Genomic DNA, 18,181 nt, shown 5'->3' with positions numbered 1-18,181 from the left:
GTTACCTCACTCAGGATGACATTTTCTAGCTTCATCCATATGCCTCTGAATTTCATGAAATCATTGTTTTTATAGCTGAGTAGTACTCCATTGTGTAGATGTACCACATTTTCTATATCCATTCCTCTGTTGAAGGGCATCTGGGTTCTTCCCAGCTTTTGGCTTTTTTTAAGTACGGCTGCTATGAACATAGTGGAGCACGTGTCTGTTGTATGTTGGAGCATCTTTTGGGTATATGCCCAGGAGAGGTATAGCTGGGTCCTCAGGTAGTACTATGTCCAATTTTCTGAGGAACCTCCAGACTGGTTTCCACAGGGGTTGTACCAGCTTGTAATCCCACCAACAATATTTATTTATTTTTATTCTTGTTAGCAATAGATTTTATTGTGGAATTTTCATACTAAGTGTGATTATACTTACTTCTAATTTCTCCCTCCTCTCTGTCATATTTATTTACTTTTGGGATTGGATCTTATGTACCTCAGGCAGCCTCAGACTCACTGTGTAGCTGAGGTGGCCCTTTGAGCTCCTGGTCCTTCTGCCTCACCTCTGTGTTGGGACTACACGCATGTCCACCATACCTGCCTATGTGATGTTTCAGAGCCTCTTCTCTGCTGGAAGTATAAAATGGTGCAGCCTTCTGTAAGGCATTTGTCAGCACGTATCGAGACTTTACCTTTCTCCTTCTTAGATAAGTACGCCTTCCTTTAGAAATATGGTTCAAGGAAACAATTGATTTAGAAAATAGTAAAAGCCTATAAATAGATATCCTGCAGCAGGAGAAAGGGTAAACTAGTTATACTAAATCTTGTTATGCTCATTAAACATAGTAGTTTTGAAACACATTTAATAGTAGAGTTTTTCTTCATCTAAATTGAAAAAAAATTCTCTCGGTCTTCATGAGGGAAAACATACCTTTTTCTTTGATTGGTCAACAAGCTCCTGTCCAGCATCTCTACAGTGGCTGGTTTACCAAGAACAGACATGTAAGCAAAACATATGGAATAGTCTCCTCAAAGCACACCTGTGCTACAGGGACTGGGGCAGTTCTGTCTGCATGTCAACATAAGGTGCAGAGAGCAGAAGTGAATAGAAGCAGATTATTCAGAGGTAGGGATATTCCCGGATAAAGGCAGACATGTGGTTCTGAACTGCCAAGGTTGGCATGGCTGGGGAAAAAAAGTAGAATTTTATTGCTTATTCATTCATCAAAAGGATAGAGTTTCATGAAGGCCATACCCTGGAAAACTCACATGTATATGATGATTCAAGATTTACTGTGGAAGCCACATTTGAAAGGACACTGTATGAAGGACATATATATTATATTACTGTAGGTAGTTAACGGACAGGATTATATTGTCTGAAAATAAAGAGGAAGGGATGCAAGCAGAAATTGAGGGGGCAGAATGAATAAGTTTTAGTGACCAATTAGACTCCTTCAGTAGGGAGAAGAGGAAGGACAGAATCCTGTCGAGATTCTTAACACTGAGTGATGAGACTGAGGGTAGGGCCATTAAACAGTATAGGTCAACCGATGCGGTTACACAGCAAGTTCCAGGCAGGTGAACGCACAAGCCACACCCTAACAGAACCTGTTCACTTTTTTAGTGTTGGAGTGAAAACTCACATAGTGGAAGAATATATATAAAAGCTGTCTGTCTGTCTGTCTATCTATTTATCTATTCTAATCAAAGGCTTTTAATCCACGTATATAGAGGATTCTTACAAATCAATAAGGGTAGGGATGAAACTTCAACAACAAAAGAATCCAAGCGGACAAAAGGGACGTGAAAAGATGCTCTGCCTCACTAAGAAGAGAGGGACTACAGATGTGTTCCCTGAAGATGTAGGAATTGGATTATGTCACCTACTTTGTACAGTACCCCTAGATGAATCCACAGAGCTCACCACAGTCCATCTCCCGATGCAGTGTTTTGCTCAACTTTACAACTCCAAACTATTTAACAACTTCTCTGAGGGTCCCTCAGCATTTCATCCCTCTTGCTTTAGCCTCCAAACTGCTGGGACTGTGAGCATAGGCCAGTAGGTCCAGCAGCAAACATATTCTTTCTTTCCCCGCCCCCAGATAGAGTTTCTCTGCATAGCACTGGCTGTCCTCTGTAGACAAGGCTAGCCTTCAACTAAGAGATCTGCCTTCCTCTCCCTTCTGAGTGCTGGGATTCAAGTAGTGCTCCACCACATCCAGCTAAACATATTCTTATTAGTCTACCTTGTTAATTTTATTTATGGTTATCATTTTTATGATTGTTTTAAAGAACTGATGGGCTGGAGGTGTAGCTCAGTGGTTAGAATATGTGTTCAATGTATGTGAGCCATGGAGTCAATCCCTTGTACCCAAACAAGTAAATTTTTGTTTACCTTAATGCTGTGAAGATATTCTACATCTTTTCTATCTTTTTTCATTTGGTAATGGGAATCCATTCCAGGGCCTTGAACATACTAGGGAAACAATGCACCACTGAAATACACCCTCTGTTCTGGATTATGTTTCTAAATGTCTTTAATACTTTAAAAATTAGTATGTATTCATTGCATGATTGCATGAAACAATGGGCTTTATTGTACCATTTTAGTACACATATATACTTTGACATATATATATATATCTCCCCTATTTATTACCCTTTCTTGATCCTTCTGCTCTTTGGCCACTTTTTCTTGGGTCTCCTTCCACATTTTTGCAATATTTTTTTAAATTTATTGTTGTTTAGTTTTCTTTTGTTGTTTTTTGAAACAGTGTCTCATGTAGCCCAAGCTGACTAGGAACTTAATGTGTAGCTAAGGATGACCTTGGACGGTTGGTCCTCTCTGGTCCACCTCCCAGGTGTTGGGAATTACAGGCTTATGGCTATGGTAGACACCTAATGTAATTATCCTTCTAAATGAAGTGTAGTTTATACTAGAATTTTGGCTGTTCTTATAAATATATCCTTTATCTGAAAATCCACCCATTTACTGTTTATATATGGTATTTGTTTATATATGGAACTAGGAATGGTGGTGCATTTCTGTTTTCATACTCAGAAGGCAGCCTGTGTTTACTGTTATTCTGCCAATTCTATTCTTAGCTACCTGAGAAGCTGAGGCAGGAGGACTACTTTAGCCCCCTATGTTTGAGACTAACCTGAACAACATAGTGAGACCCCCATCTAAAAAGAAAGAAAAACCTTGCACACTGTCCATGTTTATTTGTAAGCAGTGTGATGCTAGTAAGTCGAGAGGAAAGCAGCCCAGAAAGGTGTATGAGACCTGGGTGTGCTGTTCCATGCCTGGGAGGCAGAGGTTCAAGGCCAGCCTGGGCTACAGAGACCCTGTCTCAAAAAATGTATTTGACTATTTTGGCTAAATACAAAATGAGATGCTAGGAAGGTGGATCAGTGGGAATGGCATATGCTACACATGTATCTCGAGAAGCCATGTACCTGCTGGGATGGCATGACAGTCTCCCTCTGGTTCTAGAGCTTAGGAGACTGAGATAGATTCTTGGAGTAAGCAGGCTAGTTAGACCAGCAGGATCAACTACCCTAGGTTCAGTGTGAGGCTAGAGATGCCTCAATATAAAGTGGAGAACAATAAAAACAACAACAAAACCAGTGTCAGTTTCTGGTCTTTACATGTGTACTTACACATGCAAACATGAATACCATATGTACACATACCAAACCAATATTTGAAAAGAGAGAGAGCCTTGCTCTCCCTGAGGATCCTTCTATGTTTGCTTGGTATGTATTCTTTGGTATTCTTGCTGAGTTATTTTCTTTTTAGGTCTGAGTGTTCGTTTTAGGGAAAAAAGCAAAGATTAATTACTCACTATTATGTACAGTAAGTTTCCAGTAAGTATGGCTAACACTCACTGTCACTCACCAAGGTTGTCTTCTTCCAGCCTGTGAATTACCAGTAGATGTGAATTACCAATAGATGTGTATTACCAGTAGGTGTGAATTACCAGTAGATGTGAATTGCCAGTAGATGTGAATTACCAGTCGACCTGCAGTTGAGGTTAGTTGGATTAATAAATGTTCAAGTACACTTTCTCAAGCTTGCATCTGAATGATTAAAAAGTAGATAAAAATTTGGGGGTACAGGTAGTAGGCTAGACAATAAAGTCTCTCTTTGTAGTCAAGGCTGGAGTTAGTGTGAACCCTGTGTCAGCCTCTAATGTGTTGGGATAACAGACAGACACCACTACACTTAACTTCTGCCTAAATGATTAGGGTTTCTTCTTAGATAACTGGACAGCGAGCTTGAGGTGTGGTTTAATTGATAGATGCTTGTATAGCATGCATGAAGCCCTGAGTTCATCCCAGCACTGTATAAACTAGATGTGGTAGTGCACTCCCTTAATCCCAGCACATGAGTCGGGGAGGAAAAGGGAGGAAGACCTGAAGTTCAAAGTCAACTTTGGTTATCTGGCAAGTTGCAGGCCAGGCCAAACTTTGTCTCAAAACAAAATCAATCTGCATGATGCCCACCCCTTTGATCTCAGGGACTGAGAGGCAGAGGTAGAGGCAGATGGATCTCTCTGAGATTGAGGCTAGTCTGGTCATAGGAATTATCAGACCAGCCAAGGCTACACAGTTAGACCCTGTCTCAAACCAAACCAAACCAAACTATTCAGTAAAATAACAGCAGCAACAACAACAAACTCAAAAACAAAGTGAAGGAAGAACAAAGAAACAAAATAACTAGAAACAGTGACTACTAAAGATGGGAATTGGTAGTGCCTGACAATACTTTCCTTCTAATTTACAAGTTAGGAAGGGAAATCAAGAAGTGTGACCGTTGTAAATGATGCTTAGTAGTTTCAACTTTAAGTTCAATCAGCACAGACATTAACTGATATTTACTCTGAACCCCATGGATGAACCACATGAAACCAGGCCCCACAGAAATATTATCTTGTGCCTACATGAGCAAACTTAGCTCTTGAACTATTGCTTTCGGGAGCTATACATAATGACAGCTGATGTTAAAAAGTTGCATGATCAGGCCTTGGAAACATTAGGTAAAAATAGGGAAGATTATATACCAAGTTTAATAATAAAAAGAAATGAAAGTTTCTGTGTGGTAGCAACATTTAATTTTTGGGGGTAGAGAGAGGTGGGGCCACATTAGAGTGACCCTAGGTTGTGGCCAAAATAGAAAGACAATAAGCCAAGAGCCTACAGTACTTTGTTCTCTTCAGCAGCCTCCCATCCAAGTACTAACCAGGCCCTGCTGAGATGAAAAGAGATAGGTTGAGGATAGGGTGACATGGCCATAGACTTTTTTTTTTTAAGATTTATTTTATTTATTATATATATAAGTACACTGTAGCTGTCTTCAGATACACCAGAAGGGGGCATCAGATCTCTTTACAGATGGTTGTGAGCCACCATGTGGTTGCTGGGAATTGAACTCATGACCTCTGGAAGAGCAGTCGGGTGCTCTTAACCACTGAGCCATCTCTCCAGCCCGGCCATAGACTTTTTTAAAGACTCTATCTCAATTTGGACTGGACTTGCCTATTAGACTAGGCTGGCCAGCAAGAGAGACCCAGGGACCCACCTGTTCCCACCTCCCCAGCTCTAGGTTTGTAAGGGTGCCATGGTGCTGTGCCTAGTTTTTGGTTTTGTTTTGTTTGTTTTGTTTTTTAACATGGGTTCTTGGGATCTAAGTCAGGTTCTCATACATTCAGGGCAAAGACTTATCTCCTCAGCCCTTTTGTAGTTTGTGTAAAATAACTCTGGCTGTAAGAACTCCTGGGCCTCTGTTGCTTCAGCCTGGGATCCCAGTGCTGGGATTATGAATGTAGGCTTTGCTCTTCCAGCAAAAATTTAAATACAAAGAAAACCTGAACTGGGTGTGGCGGCACAAACCTCTAATTCCAGCACCAGGAAAGCAAAGGCAGGAAGATTGTTCCATTTTGAAGCCTGCTTGATTTACACAGTTCTCAGACAGCCAGGGGTATATACATAGGGAGACCCTGCTCAATCAGTTCTGGTAGATAAGGCATCCAGCATTTGTGATTAAAACCTATTTTTGTCTTCAAGGTCAGTAGCACATTTAGTATTAAGGTATGCTTAAAAATTATGTATTAAAAGTGTTTTCTTTAGACAGGTGTGGCAGTACACATCTATAATCCCAGCTCTTAGGAGGGTGATGCTGGAGGATCCAGGTTAGCCTGATAGGGAAATCTTGTCTGTCTGCTGTGTCACAAAGCAGCAGGGGTGGGGGCTTTAAGTGTTTTCTTTCCCCAGTAGTTCTCCATCTATTCTTTTCCTCCACACCCTGATCTCTCTCTCTCTGGTAGGGTTCCCATTGCTGGCTACCCAGCCATTACCATCATAATACCATTTAAGGTAGCCCTGCTGGATCTATTTATTCTGAGTCCTACAATCTACTTTCTCTTTTAGCTTTGCTTCCTAAATCAAGTTGGCAATCCAGTTTATTTTTCCTTCTTTTATTTCAACAACTCCTGATTTAGGTTGGTTAGGAGGGTTTAATATAATCCGGGCACAAACTCTCCCCCTTGGAATCTGTATTTACGAGGCTTCCTCCTTTCCCGGCTGAACGTGCTGAAGCCCGGCAGAGTACCCTGTGAAGGACTTCAGCCCCCACAGTTCTCTGTGTGCGCATGCCCACTCTTCTTACAGTTGTCAAAGTGCTTTTCCAGAGCGGTCACATAATCAACCCGAAAGAAGAAATAAATACTATTCATTTTTTTTCAATTTTATCGATCTTTAAAAACTGGACACTTAAAGGTAACTGCTGCTATGAATTTACTACTTGAAATTGGGTTATTGCATGTAAAAGCCGGTCTATTGTGTGCGGTGGGGGAGGGGAAACAGGAATCTATTTCTCAGACTTTGCTATATATAAGCAAAAATCCCTCCAAATCAAATTATACAGGCAGTTATTTAAGGATGCTACATATTGACTTTGTAAATTTTACATTAATCACTGACTTGGCTTTTGTTTAAGAGATCATATTTATTAAAAGGTGGGTCTTGACCTTGACCGAGTGAATTTAATACAGAAAGTAAAATTTGTATTATTTTAAAAGACCTTTCTGAAAAAAATGGAGTGTTTTGTTATAACATTTTGAGAATTTAATAGTATAGTATTACTATTAATTAAAGCCATTATAAAATATTCTGAGTCTAGGTTACTTTTTGGCTTGGGGATTTAATGCAGTTTAAGCTAAAGGCATTAACAAAAGAGTTGAATACAAGCAATAAGAATCTCTGGGTGACACTAAAGTTATAATCCGGTACATATTTCAGCCATGATGATAAAGCTATTGTAAAGAAAATTCTAGCTTATCAAAGCACTGAAATTCCAGAAGTACAATGGTCTACTGCAGCACTGTCAGAAGGAAGTAGGAAAATGTCTCTGTGACCACCCTCTTTGGCAGGGATGGAACTTCATGCTGTCTGACTCCAAGGTCCACTCTGCTCTCTGTGCTCTATTTATAACACTAATCAAAGCCATTGTTTTAGATAGAGGGAACTGAGGAAAATAAAAGCAATCCAAAGCAAGCTTTACTGATAGTAGCAGGCAGTCCCTGGTGCATGCTCTATTATACTGGGCTGGGTTTTTTTCTAGGGGAGGGGAAGAGGCAGGGAAGAGAGGAATAGAAAGTACAGTGATTGAGAGAAGGGAAGTGTTTTCCTAAGCTCACTGTGCTCTTCCTATATAAAACTTTGAAATGAAAGATGGTATCTGTTAAGTACTTTAATGATAGCTTTAATAAAACAGAACTGTGAATCCAACTTCTTGTCTGTTATCCTTTGTGTAATAGTTAAGAGCGATACCACCTCCATTTTAAGAGTTGTTATTTTGAATAGTCCAAAGGCAGAACTGTTGTGTGTGTCTGAATGCCCTTTACAAATGTCCCAAGGAAGATGCTTCTCCAGTATATGAGTTAATTAACTATATTAAATATATTAATAACTTTATTGCAATTGTACTGAATCATCATCTAAAAATAATTATATGTTTGGTCATAGCTCCTTTAACATTTCAAAATATTTGTTTGCAACGTCTCAGCCCTGTAATATTCAGATATTTAAAGTAATTAAACATATTCTGAGACAAGCTCATTCAGTGATAACTACATGCATGGAAATCTCTTGGTTTTGAGTGATTACTGTTTTCATCCTTGAGTAAGAAAACAGGTTGTATGACAGAGGTGAATATAGCCCTTCTATGTGAAGTGGAAAATACCATACACTCCTTATATGGCTAAATGAAGCAGTGAGGGTAATGTACTATAATTACAATGTATGAGAATTTGGGACTTTGTACTCCTCTATTTTTAACAGTTGCTAGCATATGGTAATTCAGGGTCGTCAAACCATAGTCTTTCATTGCTAATACTAGTGATAAAAGAATGGATTCTAAATTTGCCTGTCTTGTGACTGAGGCAGCAGCAGGAGGATTCAAAAATGAAAATCTGGCAACCCCAGAATTATCTTGACTGTCTACTTAAATCTCAGATGCATTTTAAAGTCCCGCCCCCTCTCCATCTCACAGACTCCCTCCCCTCCTCCCTCCCCACCTTCCTCCCTCTGACCTCAAATCCAACCAGAAGCATTTCTCCACTCTGCAGAGAATTTCTCAGGCTCCCGTAGAGACCTGAAATGCCAAGAAGCCAGTAAATCACTTGGGTGGCAGAGCTGGAGAGGAGAAAATCGGAGAATAAGTAGAAAACCACAATCCTTAGAGTAATAAGAAGCAAACACTTCTAAACACTTCAGTAGGTTTTCACTTTTTTTTTTTTTTTTTTTTTGAGTCAGGTTTCTTGTAAACCTGGCTGAACTCGAACTGGCTAAGTAGTTAAGGCTGACCTTGAATTTTTGATCCTCCTGCCTCTCCCTCAGAGTACTAGGATTTCAAGCATGCGCCACCACGCCCGGCGATTTTCATCTTTCTAAAAACTGAGGTTTCTTTTATATTAAAACGTCTCCTAACAAAATGGAGTAGCTGCCGCTACCGAGAGGCCAGAGAATGATTGTGCAGCTGAGTTCTTCCAACAAATGCCAAAGATTTTGTCTCTCGAGGTTCGCTGCAGCCAAATGAAACAATCATCCGAGGCAAGAAGGCAGTTTGCTAATCAAGAGGGCTAAGTCGGCTTAAAAAATGTTTTTTAAGTGCTCCAGCTGGGGAAGGGGAAAGAGGGTCGTGTACCAAGTCTTTTTAACCTTGCTGAAGGACGCAGCACTATTTATTGACGTATGCAAATAACTGGGGGAGGGTGGTGCTTGGGAAAAAACAGGAACCAGAATCAGTTTCTCATTGCAGGGTGAACGCTCTGAGTTCCGGTGAAGGGGATAGAGACGTGGCGAAATTGCTGTCTTTCTGTCTTATAAGCACATCTCTCACTAACACAGAAAAGGGACCGAGACGTCAGAAAGGGTGAAGACGCTCTCACAGTATTTTTAGAGACCTTGCTCGAGCCCTCCAACGCGCCCCCTCCCCCCAAAGCCCGACTCGTTCTTCTAAATGCGAGATTATGGATTTGCATTGCAATTGGCTAGTGGCGGTGGCACTGGATTTTCGCAAGTAAAACACCCGCCCGCTTCAGTGAGGGGCATTCATGATCACACTGACAATAACACATCTCTCTTTCTTCCCGTTTCAGCTGCGCAAACCATGCAGGATGATTTACTGATGGACAAAAGCAAAACCCAGCCCCAGTCTCAGCAGCAGCAGCAGCAGCAGCAGCAGCAGCAGCAGCAGCAGCAGCAGCAGCAGCAGCAGCGGCAGCAGCAGCAGCAGCAGCAGCAACAGCTCCAGCCCGAGCCCGGCGCAGCCGAAGCCCCGTCCACGCCCCTCTCCTCAGAGACCCCCAAGCCTGAAGACAGTAGCGCAGTGCCGGCCCTCAGCCCCGCCTCGGCTCCGCCAGCCCCCAACGGCCCCGACAAGATGCAGATGGAGTCGCCGCTCCTGCCGGGCTTGAGTTTCCATCAGCCCCCTCAGCAGCCGCCGCCGCCGCAGGAGCCCGCGGCACCCGGAGCGTCGCTGTCGCCGTCCTTCGGCAGCACCTGGTCAACGGGCACTACGAACGCGGTGGAGGACAGCTTCTTCCAGGGGATCACCCCAGTCAACGGGACCATGCTCTTCCAAAACTTCCCGCACCACGTCAACCCGGTCTTCGGAGGCACCTTCTCGCCGCAGATCGGCCTGGCGCAGACCCAGCACCATCAGCAGCCGCCGCCGCCCGCGCCACAGCCGCCGCAGCCTGCGCAGCCCCCGCAGGCGCAGCCCTCGCAGCAACGCCGCTCTCCCGCCAGCCCCAGCCAGGCGCCCTATGCGCAGAGGAGCGCCGCCGCTTATGGCCACCAGCCCATCATGACCAGCAAGCCGTCTTCATCCTCGGCCGCCGCGGCTGCTGCGGCAGCGGCCGCCGCCTCTTCGGCCTCGTCCAGCTGGAACACGCACCAAAGCGTGAACGCCGCCTGGAGTGCTCCGTCCAACCCGTGGGGTGGCCTGCAGGCGGGCCGAGACCCTCGCCGCGCGGTCGGCGTGGGCGTGGGCGTAGGTGTGGGGGTACCATCCCCGCTTAACCCCATCTCGCCGCTCAAAAAGCCCTTCTCCAGCAATGTGATCGCTCCACCCAAGTTCCCTCGTGCAGCCCCGCTCACCTCCAAGTCTTGGATGGAGGATAACGCTTTCCGGACCGATAATGGTAACAATCTGTTGCCTTTTCAGGTAAAGTCCCTGTGCTCTTTCACACTCCTTCCTCCCTCATGCTTCTCCCTCTTCCTGGTTATTTTAATCGGCCCACCTGCTGTTATTTAGAAGGGACAGCAAATTGCAGCACCCCTAAATCCTCCGGGTTCACCGGGACTATTTCAAACAATCTGGGTAGGGGTGGGGGCGAAGTTGAGGGGACATTGTGACTGCTTGAGGGTGGGAAAAGGCCATTTTTTTTCCAGTTCATTTCCTCCTTCACTGTGCTTGTGCTTTTTATTTTGGCCTTCTTTGACAAATTAAGCCGCAAGTGTATAGTCAGGTGCGGGAGTAGTCCCAGGAGGAGTAGGCAGAGATTCCTATCATTTTAAGTAGCTACACATTTTCAGGTTACGCAATCCTAGGCTCAAGGTGCCTACGGAAAGCCATCCACGCCCAAACCACCCTGGTTTGTTAACAGCCTTTGAGTGGTGCTCTTTCAAATAGTTGCATATGCCCAGCTAAACTAATGTGAACACATGTGTTTATGTCTAAGGTATTGGAATCACTAATCGTCAGCATATTGTCCTGCCAGGAAAATTACCAGTGTGAGATTCCAATGAACACTGCAAACTATAAGGGACTGAAATGGAAAGAGTAGAAATTTTAGGGGAACTATTCCCATGTTACTTAAAAGAAGGATTGAGACTTTTTTTTCCAGCAGAGAGAGACAATAGGACATGACCTTCAGAGCCATATTGCAATGGAGTCAGTCTATTTGCTAACTAGCACTGAAATATTTAAAGCTGCAGTGTCCTTCACCAGTTGGGTTATTTAAGACAATGCAGATCAATTACACCATTTGAAACTGGGTAAAGTGAAAGTCTTGCAACTTTAATGAAAAATGAGTCTTGTGCCTTGGTATTAAATGCCAATGAAAAATCCAGGAAGTGCTCCCGACAAAAAGATTGAATGGACAAAGTGTCCTTGCTTCTGTTGCTTTCTCATGCAGTCTGTAGCCACAGCAGTAGACAGGATCCTGGGTGTTTTGGATGAGAAAGGGGTGCTGAGTGTATGTGCTCATTGGGAGCCTTCGCTGCCTAATAGGCTCTTACCCTGTGCCGCTGAAGTGATGTGTCCATAAGCTTCTAGGCTCTCTTACAAGAGAAAGGCTGGGCGTGGTGGTGAGAGCTTGTAGTTCAGCACCAAGGCTGGCCTATGGGATTGGGAGTTCCGGCTCAGTCTGGGTTTCTTAAAAGATCTTGTCTCAAAAAGGAAAGAAAGGGAATCCTTTGGCCCCTGCTGACAGATGATAGACTGGCAGTTTGCCGAGGTCGAAGGCTCAATCTGGCACAGGTGAAGCCTTGCTGGTCTTTACCTTTCAGATGTTGGGGGAGGTGGGATTATTGAAAGGGTGTCTGGGCTAGAGCAAGAATGTCTGTTCTTAACAGTTCAAGGAGACCTGACTTGTGTTTAGGAGAGTTTTGCTGTTTGTGTTTGGGCTTTTTCTGGGTAGTGCCTGGTTCCTGCTCATGCTGAGCACACTAAGACACAATTTTAGATTTTGGGACAGGCTCTCATGTACTTGTCTCAGATTGTACTGTGTGCTGAGGATGACCTTGAACTCCTGATCCTCTTGCCTGCACCTCCTAGGGTTACAGACCCCTGCTGCCACTCTCATATCTTGTTTCTTTCCATTCTGAAGTTTATTTTCATGACAGGGATTAGTTCTGTAGGTGGAGGGAGGTGAGCAGGATAGGTTCTGCTGTAGTTGGTACTTGGAAAGAGGGGCCTTCTGCCTTGACAGTTTCTCTTTCTATTCTGAGGCTTTCTATCCAAACCCACTCAGAGAAGTTAAAAGAGCATGTGCATATGCATGTGCCTGTGCGTGCGACTGTGCGTGCATGCATGCATGCATGCGCGAGCGAGCTTGGATGCCTGGTGCATGTTTGGAGATCCCAGGAAAACCTTATGGAGTCCATTCTCTCCTTCACCTTTATGTGGTGTAGGTTCTGGCCTCAAACTTTGCCGGGTTTTTTTTTTTTTTTTTTTTTTTTTTTTTTTTTTTTTTTTTTTTTGGTTCTTTTTTTCGGAGCTGGGGACCGAACCCAGGGCCTTGCGCTTCCTAGGTAAGCGCTCTACCACTGAGCTAAATCCCCAGCCCCACTTTGCCGGTTTTTAAGTTTGCCGGTTCTTACTCTCGGAACCATCTTGCCATCTGTCTAAATTCTTGAACTCTCAGAAGTTAAATTCATCTGAATACAGTTTTTTCCTTGTTTATTTTGAGACGAGGAGTCTTTCTACATTGCCCAGGCTGCTGTTGAATTCCTGAATCAAACAGTCCTCTCACCTCTGCCTGCCTGCAGCAAGTGGGATTAGAGTTATGAGATAGATGCCACATCTGGCTGTGGAGTATGGCCAATCTTTATCAATTCACTCCTTAAAGGGGCTGCCCCTTACAGCCATGCACACTTTAATCCCAGCACTTTGAAGGCAGAGACAGGTGGGTCTCTGAGTTTGAGGCTAGTATCATGTACAGAGAGATCCAGGACAGCTAAGGTTACTCTGTCTTCAAAAACAAAACAAAACAAAACAAAACTCAAACCAATAAAAAAAAAGGAAAGGAAAAGAAAGCCCAGGGGAGGAAGAGGTTGGAAAGAATACAATCCAAAATTTCACTAATCTTGAAGGGGCCTGAGATATGGCTCTGTTGGTAAAGTGTTTGCTATGAAAGCACACGTGTTCTTGAATTTTGGTCTGAAGCATCCACATTAAAAAACCCTGGGTGTTGTGGCTCATGGTTATAATCCTAGTACACTGGAGATGGGGCAGAGCATCTCCCAAGACTTTCTGGCCAGGGAGCTCTAGGCTCAGTGAGAGGGACATGCCTGAGAAAACTGAGATTTCATAGAGGAAGACACCAGACATTGACCTCTAGCCTCTACATATGTCTGAAAACATGGACATGTGTGTGCACATGCATGCACGCACGCACACTCCTTCCCTCCCTCCCTCCGTCTCCTCCAATCTTTGGTATGGAGTAGTATTAATATGAGGATTGCTAGTGTTTCTCAACAAACCATTTGCCAATGATGCTTCTAAGGGAAAATACAATTGAACTTTGCACTTTTTTGTTGTTGTTGTGATAGATGGTAATACTATTGAGTGGGCAAAAATGATTGAGTCATTTGGTTAAAATTAAACATATTTTGTTGGCTTCAAGAATAATTATATTGGGCTGGAGAGATGGCTCAGTGGTTAAGAGCACTGACTGCTCTTCCAGAGGACCTTGGTTCAATTCCCAGCGACTGCATGGTGGCTCACAACCATCTGTAATGGGAGCTGGTGCCCTCTTCTGGTGTCTGAGGAAAGGTACAGTATATTCATATACATAAAGTAAATAATTCTTTTTTTAAACAAAGAAAGAAAAATTATGTGTACCCTGTGTCTCATTTCTATTTCTTATTTAGAGTTTTTTAAGATTATGTATTTTTATTTTTATGTATTCGTCTATGAGAGTATGTGCCATGTATGTGCAGGTGCCTGCCTAGCCCAGGAGAGGGCATCCGATTCCCTGAAGCTAGAGTTAGGTTCAATAACCTTCAGACCGGGTGCTGGAGATTGACCCTGGGTTCTGGAAGAGTAGTAAGTGCTCTCTCTTACCTGCTGCACCTCTCCAGTTAGACCTTTATGGTTAAATAACATTGAGAGTAATTGGACTGAGTGGTGCACACCTGTATTCAGTCAGAAGAGGTTGAGACAGGAGGATGCTTTGGCCAGCACTGTGAAAAATCTGGTTTTTGTTGTTGCGTTTTGTTTTGTTTCTGAAACAGGGTCTCTCTGCATAGATATTCCTGGCTGTCCTTGAACTCAGTACATTAAGTAGGCTACTGTGGAACTCACAGAGATCTACTTGCCTCTGCCTCCCACATCCCAAGTGCTGGGATTAAAGGCATGTGCCATTATGTCTGGCAAAGATTTATTTGTGTGTTTGTTTTTCTTTTTTTTTTTTTTTTTTGGTTCTTTTTTTTGGAGCTGGGGACCGAACCCAGGGCCTTGCGCTTCCTAGGTAAGCGCTCTACCACTGAGCTAAATCCCCAGCCCCGTGTGTTTGTTTTTCAAGACAGGGTTTCTCTATGTAGCCCCAACTTTACTAGAACTTGTTTATAGACCAGGCTGTCCTCTAACTGAGAGACCTACCTCTGCCTCCCAAGTACTGAGATTAAAGGCATTCCCCACTACAGCCTGGCAAAATCTGTTTCATAAAAATCATTTTAGATTCAGGAGTAGTAGCTCATTCCTGAAACCAGGACCCAGGGGGCTGATACAGAAGGCTTGCTATGAGTCCGAGGTCACCCTGGGCTACAGAGTAAGGTATTGTCTCAAAAGCAACAAAACAGAGTATGACTGGAGCCAGAGAATAACCTGACTGTGCTTTGGCTAAGTTTGCCGACTTGGTTTGTGTGGATAAGTATGCCAACTATGTGTTTAACCTGTATGCATGTCTGCGTACTCCTTCCATGCCTTTGGAAGCTAGGAGAGGGCTTCGGATCCCTAGGACTGGAGTAACAGAGGACCATGGTGGTGCTGGGCATTGAAACCAAGTTCTTTGGGAGAGCAGCCAGTGCTCTTAACCACTGAGCCATTTCTCCAGCCCCATGCCAAATATGTTTAAAAAGCAAAGTGTCTCAGTTCTTAATGGGCAGAATTTTATGTTTGTGCATTTATTTAAATATTTTTTCTAGGACTGGATGTATTTTGTTTCTTTAGATTGAGAACAAAACTCTTCATGTTTTGTTTTATGAAACAGTTTCACTATACAGCCCTGACTGGCCTAGAGCCCACCAAAAACCTCCTGTCTTTTCTGCCTTTCAAAATCTGGGATCAAAGGTGTGTATCACCATGGGTTAAAGGCATGTGTCACCATGCCTATCTGATTTTTGTTTTGCCATTGTTTGGACACAGCCTCGCCATTAGCCAGAGTTGACCTGGAACCTCCCTCTTCCTGCTGCTTCCTCCTGGAGGCTTAGATTACAGGGGTGCATCACTATACCTGGCCTAAACTGAGAGATTGAATTCATTGAATGCTGATTTTCTAAAAGATTTTTTATCTTCCTTCCTTCCTTCTGATCTCTCTCTCTCTCTCTCTCTCTCTCTCTCTCTCTCTCTCTCTCTCTCTCTCTGTATTTGTTTTGGCTTTTCCAGGCAGAGTGTCTCTGTGTAGCCCTGACCGTCCTGAAAATCACCCTGTGAGCCCACCTGCCTCTGCCTGGAATTAAAGTTGGATCCACTGGAGCTGTAGTTGAAGGTGGTTGACAGCGGCCTAACTCTTAGGTGCTGGAAATCAGACTTAGGATCTCTGCAAGAATAGTACATACTCTTAGCTCCGAGGCATCTCTCCTGACTCTTATTTTCAATTTTTAATTTTTTACTTTTTATTTTGAGATAGAGATGGACTATGTTGTCCAGGCTATCCCGAATCTCATTTCTCATCTCACTTTTCATCTTCCGCCTCAGCCCCTAGAGTGCTTGGATTATAAAATGTGAGCCACCCGGTATGGCTCTTTAATTTTTGTTCTTTTTAACAGGCTCCTTGTGCCGAAAGAGACTTTCAGTATCTTATATAGTGTGTCTATTTCTGAGACAGGGTTTTTTTGTTTTGTTTTGTCTTGTTTTGTTTTTTGTTTTTTAATAGTCCATGCTGGCTTTAAACTATAGCCAGGGTTGACCAGGATGCTGTCTCAGCTTCCGGAATGCTGGCTTCGAGCTCATCATTTGGTTTGCAGTGCTACTTCCCTCTCTTTCCCTTGACATTTCCTACCTCACGGTGACCTTATTAGGTGCTTTGTTTTATAAAGCAATCACCCTTTTCAGTGTGGCTTTCTAAACCATTTGGGCGTTCTTATTCTAATAAACCTGATTGGTTTTCCTGCCTTGAGGTGGCTGCTGCCGTAGGGATTACTTGTTTCTAAAAGCTGTTTCATTTTAGTAAATAAGCAAGGTTCTGAGATGTGAGTGACTTCACTGGGGTCATAGAACTTGAGCTGTTTTGTCGCTGTGTCCGTAACTTCCTGCAGTGCTGGTACTGTCAGAATTCATGTAAGTCAGGTTCTTTTTGGACTTCAAAGGAATTTTGTGATAGAACTATTTAATGAGGCTTCAGCGTTTATTTTTTGTGTGTATATGTGTGTGGGTGTACTTGTATATTCGTAAGTGTGTGTGTGTGCGTGTGTGTGTGTGTGTGTGTGTGTGTGTGTGTGTGTACTTGTGTATTCACAAGTTCATTCAACCTTGTGATTTGGAGGCCAGAAGTTAATGTTTGGTGTCTTCCTCTATTTGCTGGTCACTTTAATTGTTGAGATGGGGTCTTTCATTGAACATGACGCTATTTGTGCTAGACCAGCTGGGCCCCAGGATGTGCCTTTTTCTGCCTTTCTCCATCACCAATAATGGCAGGCAGGGGCCACCATGCCCACCTGTAATGTAGGTGCTGAACTATTGCTCTTCTCTCTGTGTCTCAGTTTCTGGGATTACAGATGTGTACCACCACTTTCAGGGTTGGGGGCGGGAGGATAAGGAGTATGTGGTGAGGTTGGAGAGGAACAATGTCTTGCCATTCAGTACGGTCTAGTTTCAAATTAAAAATTTTCCTATTTCCCCTGGGGTTATAGGCAAGTACCACTACTCCTGGCTTTATTGAGGTTGTCTTTATTAGGTTGGTGCGTCTTTTTGATTTGTCTTGTCAGCAGAGCTCAGGAACAGTGGACCTTCCAGTGAGGGAACTGCACTCACTGTGTTCCACTGTGTGTCGTAAAGCAGGAGAGCCTACGTGTATGAAAGGGCTAGAACCGAGGTAGTCTGTCTATGTGGTAAATTTAGATTTGAACAACATTGTGGTCCAAGAAAGTTTAGAAGGGACTTTTGAAAGCATTTAATCTCTGACCATACTGTTCACTTTACAGAGTAGAAAATCAGGTTTCTAGTATGTCACTTGCCCAAGTTCAGGTGGGTAGATTAGGTCAGAAGTAGGGCTTGGATTGCTTCACAATTATGTGAGCAAATTATGTGAATATTTCTTCATCTACAAAATGGAAATGATGATAATTATTTTGAATTGGGTTACAGTAATTGTTACTGTCATGATATTCAGCGTCTCTTTGTAAACATATCACAGTTTAAATGGCCAGTGTTTTCATTTAGTGCCATCTATTGAATAACTCCAAAATTTTGTGTAGTGTTAGTTGTTGTTCTTTTCTGTTTGCTTAGGATTGTGTTGTCATAATAGGATGTGTGCATAAACACTATCTAAATATCTCAACTACCATTTAATGCCATGTATTCTTCTTTCCTACGTGATAGTATTTGTCCATATAATTCCATTTTCTTCTTTTCTATGTGGTAGACTTCTCAGTTATCAAAGCCTCTAGACCTGATGATATAGTTGATAATGCATTACTTACCTATGGGCCAGGACCCCTGTCAATCATTTCACATCTCACTT

The 18,181-nt window shown here is 43.1% G+C and overlaps 1 protein-coding gene across 15 annotated transcripts in view; it reads left to right on the top strand.

The window, feature by feature from the left end:
* Cpeb3 (cytoplasmic polyadenylation element binding protein 3) overlaps positions 1-18,181 on the top strand; it is a 182,076-nt gene that overhangs the window by 20,560 nt on the left and 143,335 nt on the right. For 7 of the 15 annotated variants that reach the window (XM_017590350.3, XM_063265169.1, XM_063265176.1 and 4 more), the window contains exon 2: positions 9,650-10,719. In XM_017590350.3, the coding sequence (XP_017445839.1) occupies positions 9,661-10,719 (1,059 nt within the window). In that variant the 5' untranslated portion in view covers positions 9,650-9,660. Of the gene's footprint in view, positions 1-2,718; positions 6,768-8,633; positions 9,424-9,548; positions 9,571-9,649; positions 10,720-18,181 lie in introns of those variants that run through there. The other 8 variants (XM_008760380.4, XM_008760379.4, XM_017590352.3 and 5 more) reach the window with 7 other exon arrangements.

This window comes from Rattus norvegicus, chromosome 1, assembly GCF_036323735.1.
Source record: "Rattus norvegicus strain BN/NHsdMcwi chromosome 1, GRCr8, whole genome shotgun sequence".
Taxonomy (NCBI): Eukaryota; Metazoa; Chordata; class Mammalia; order Rodentia; family Muridae; genus Rattus; species Rattus norvegicus.
The sequence above is the reverse complement of the archived record's forward strand: the minus strand, read 5'-3'. Positions and strand labels throughout refer to the sequence as shown.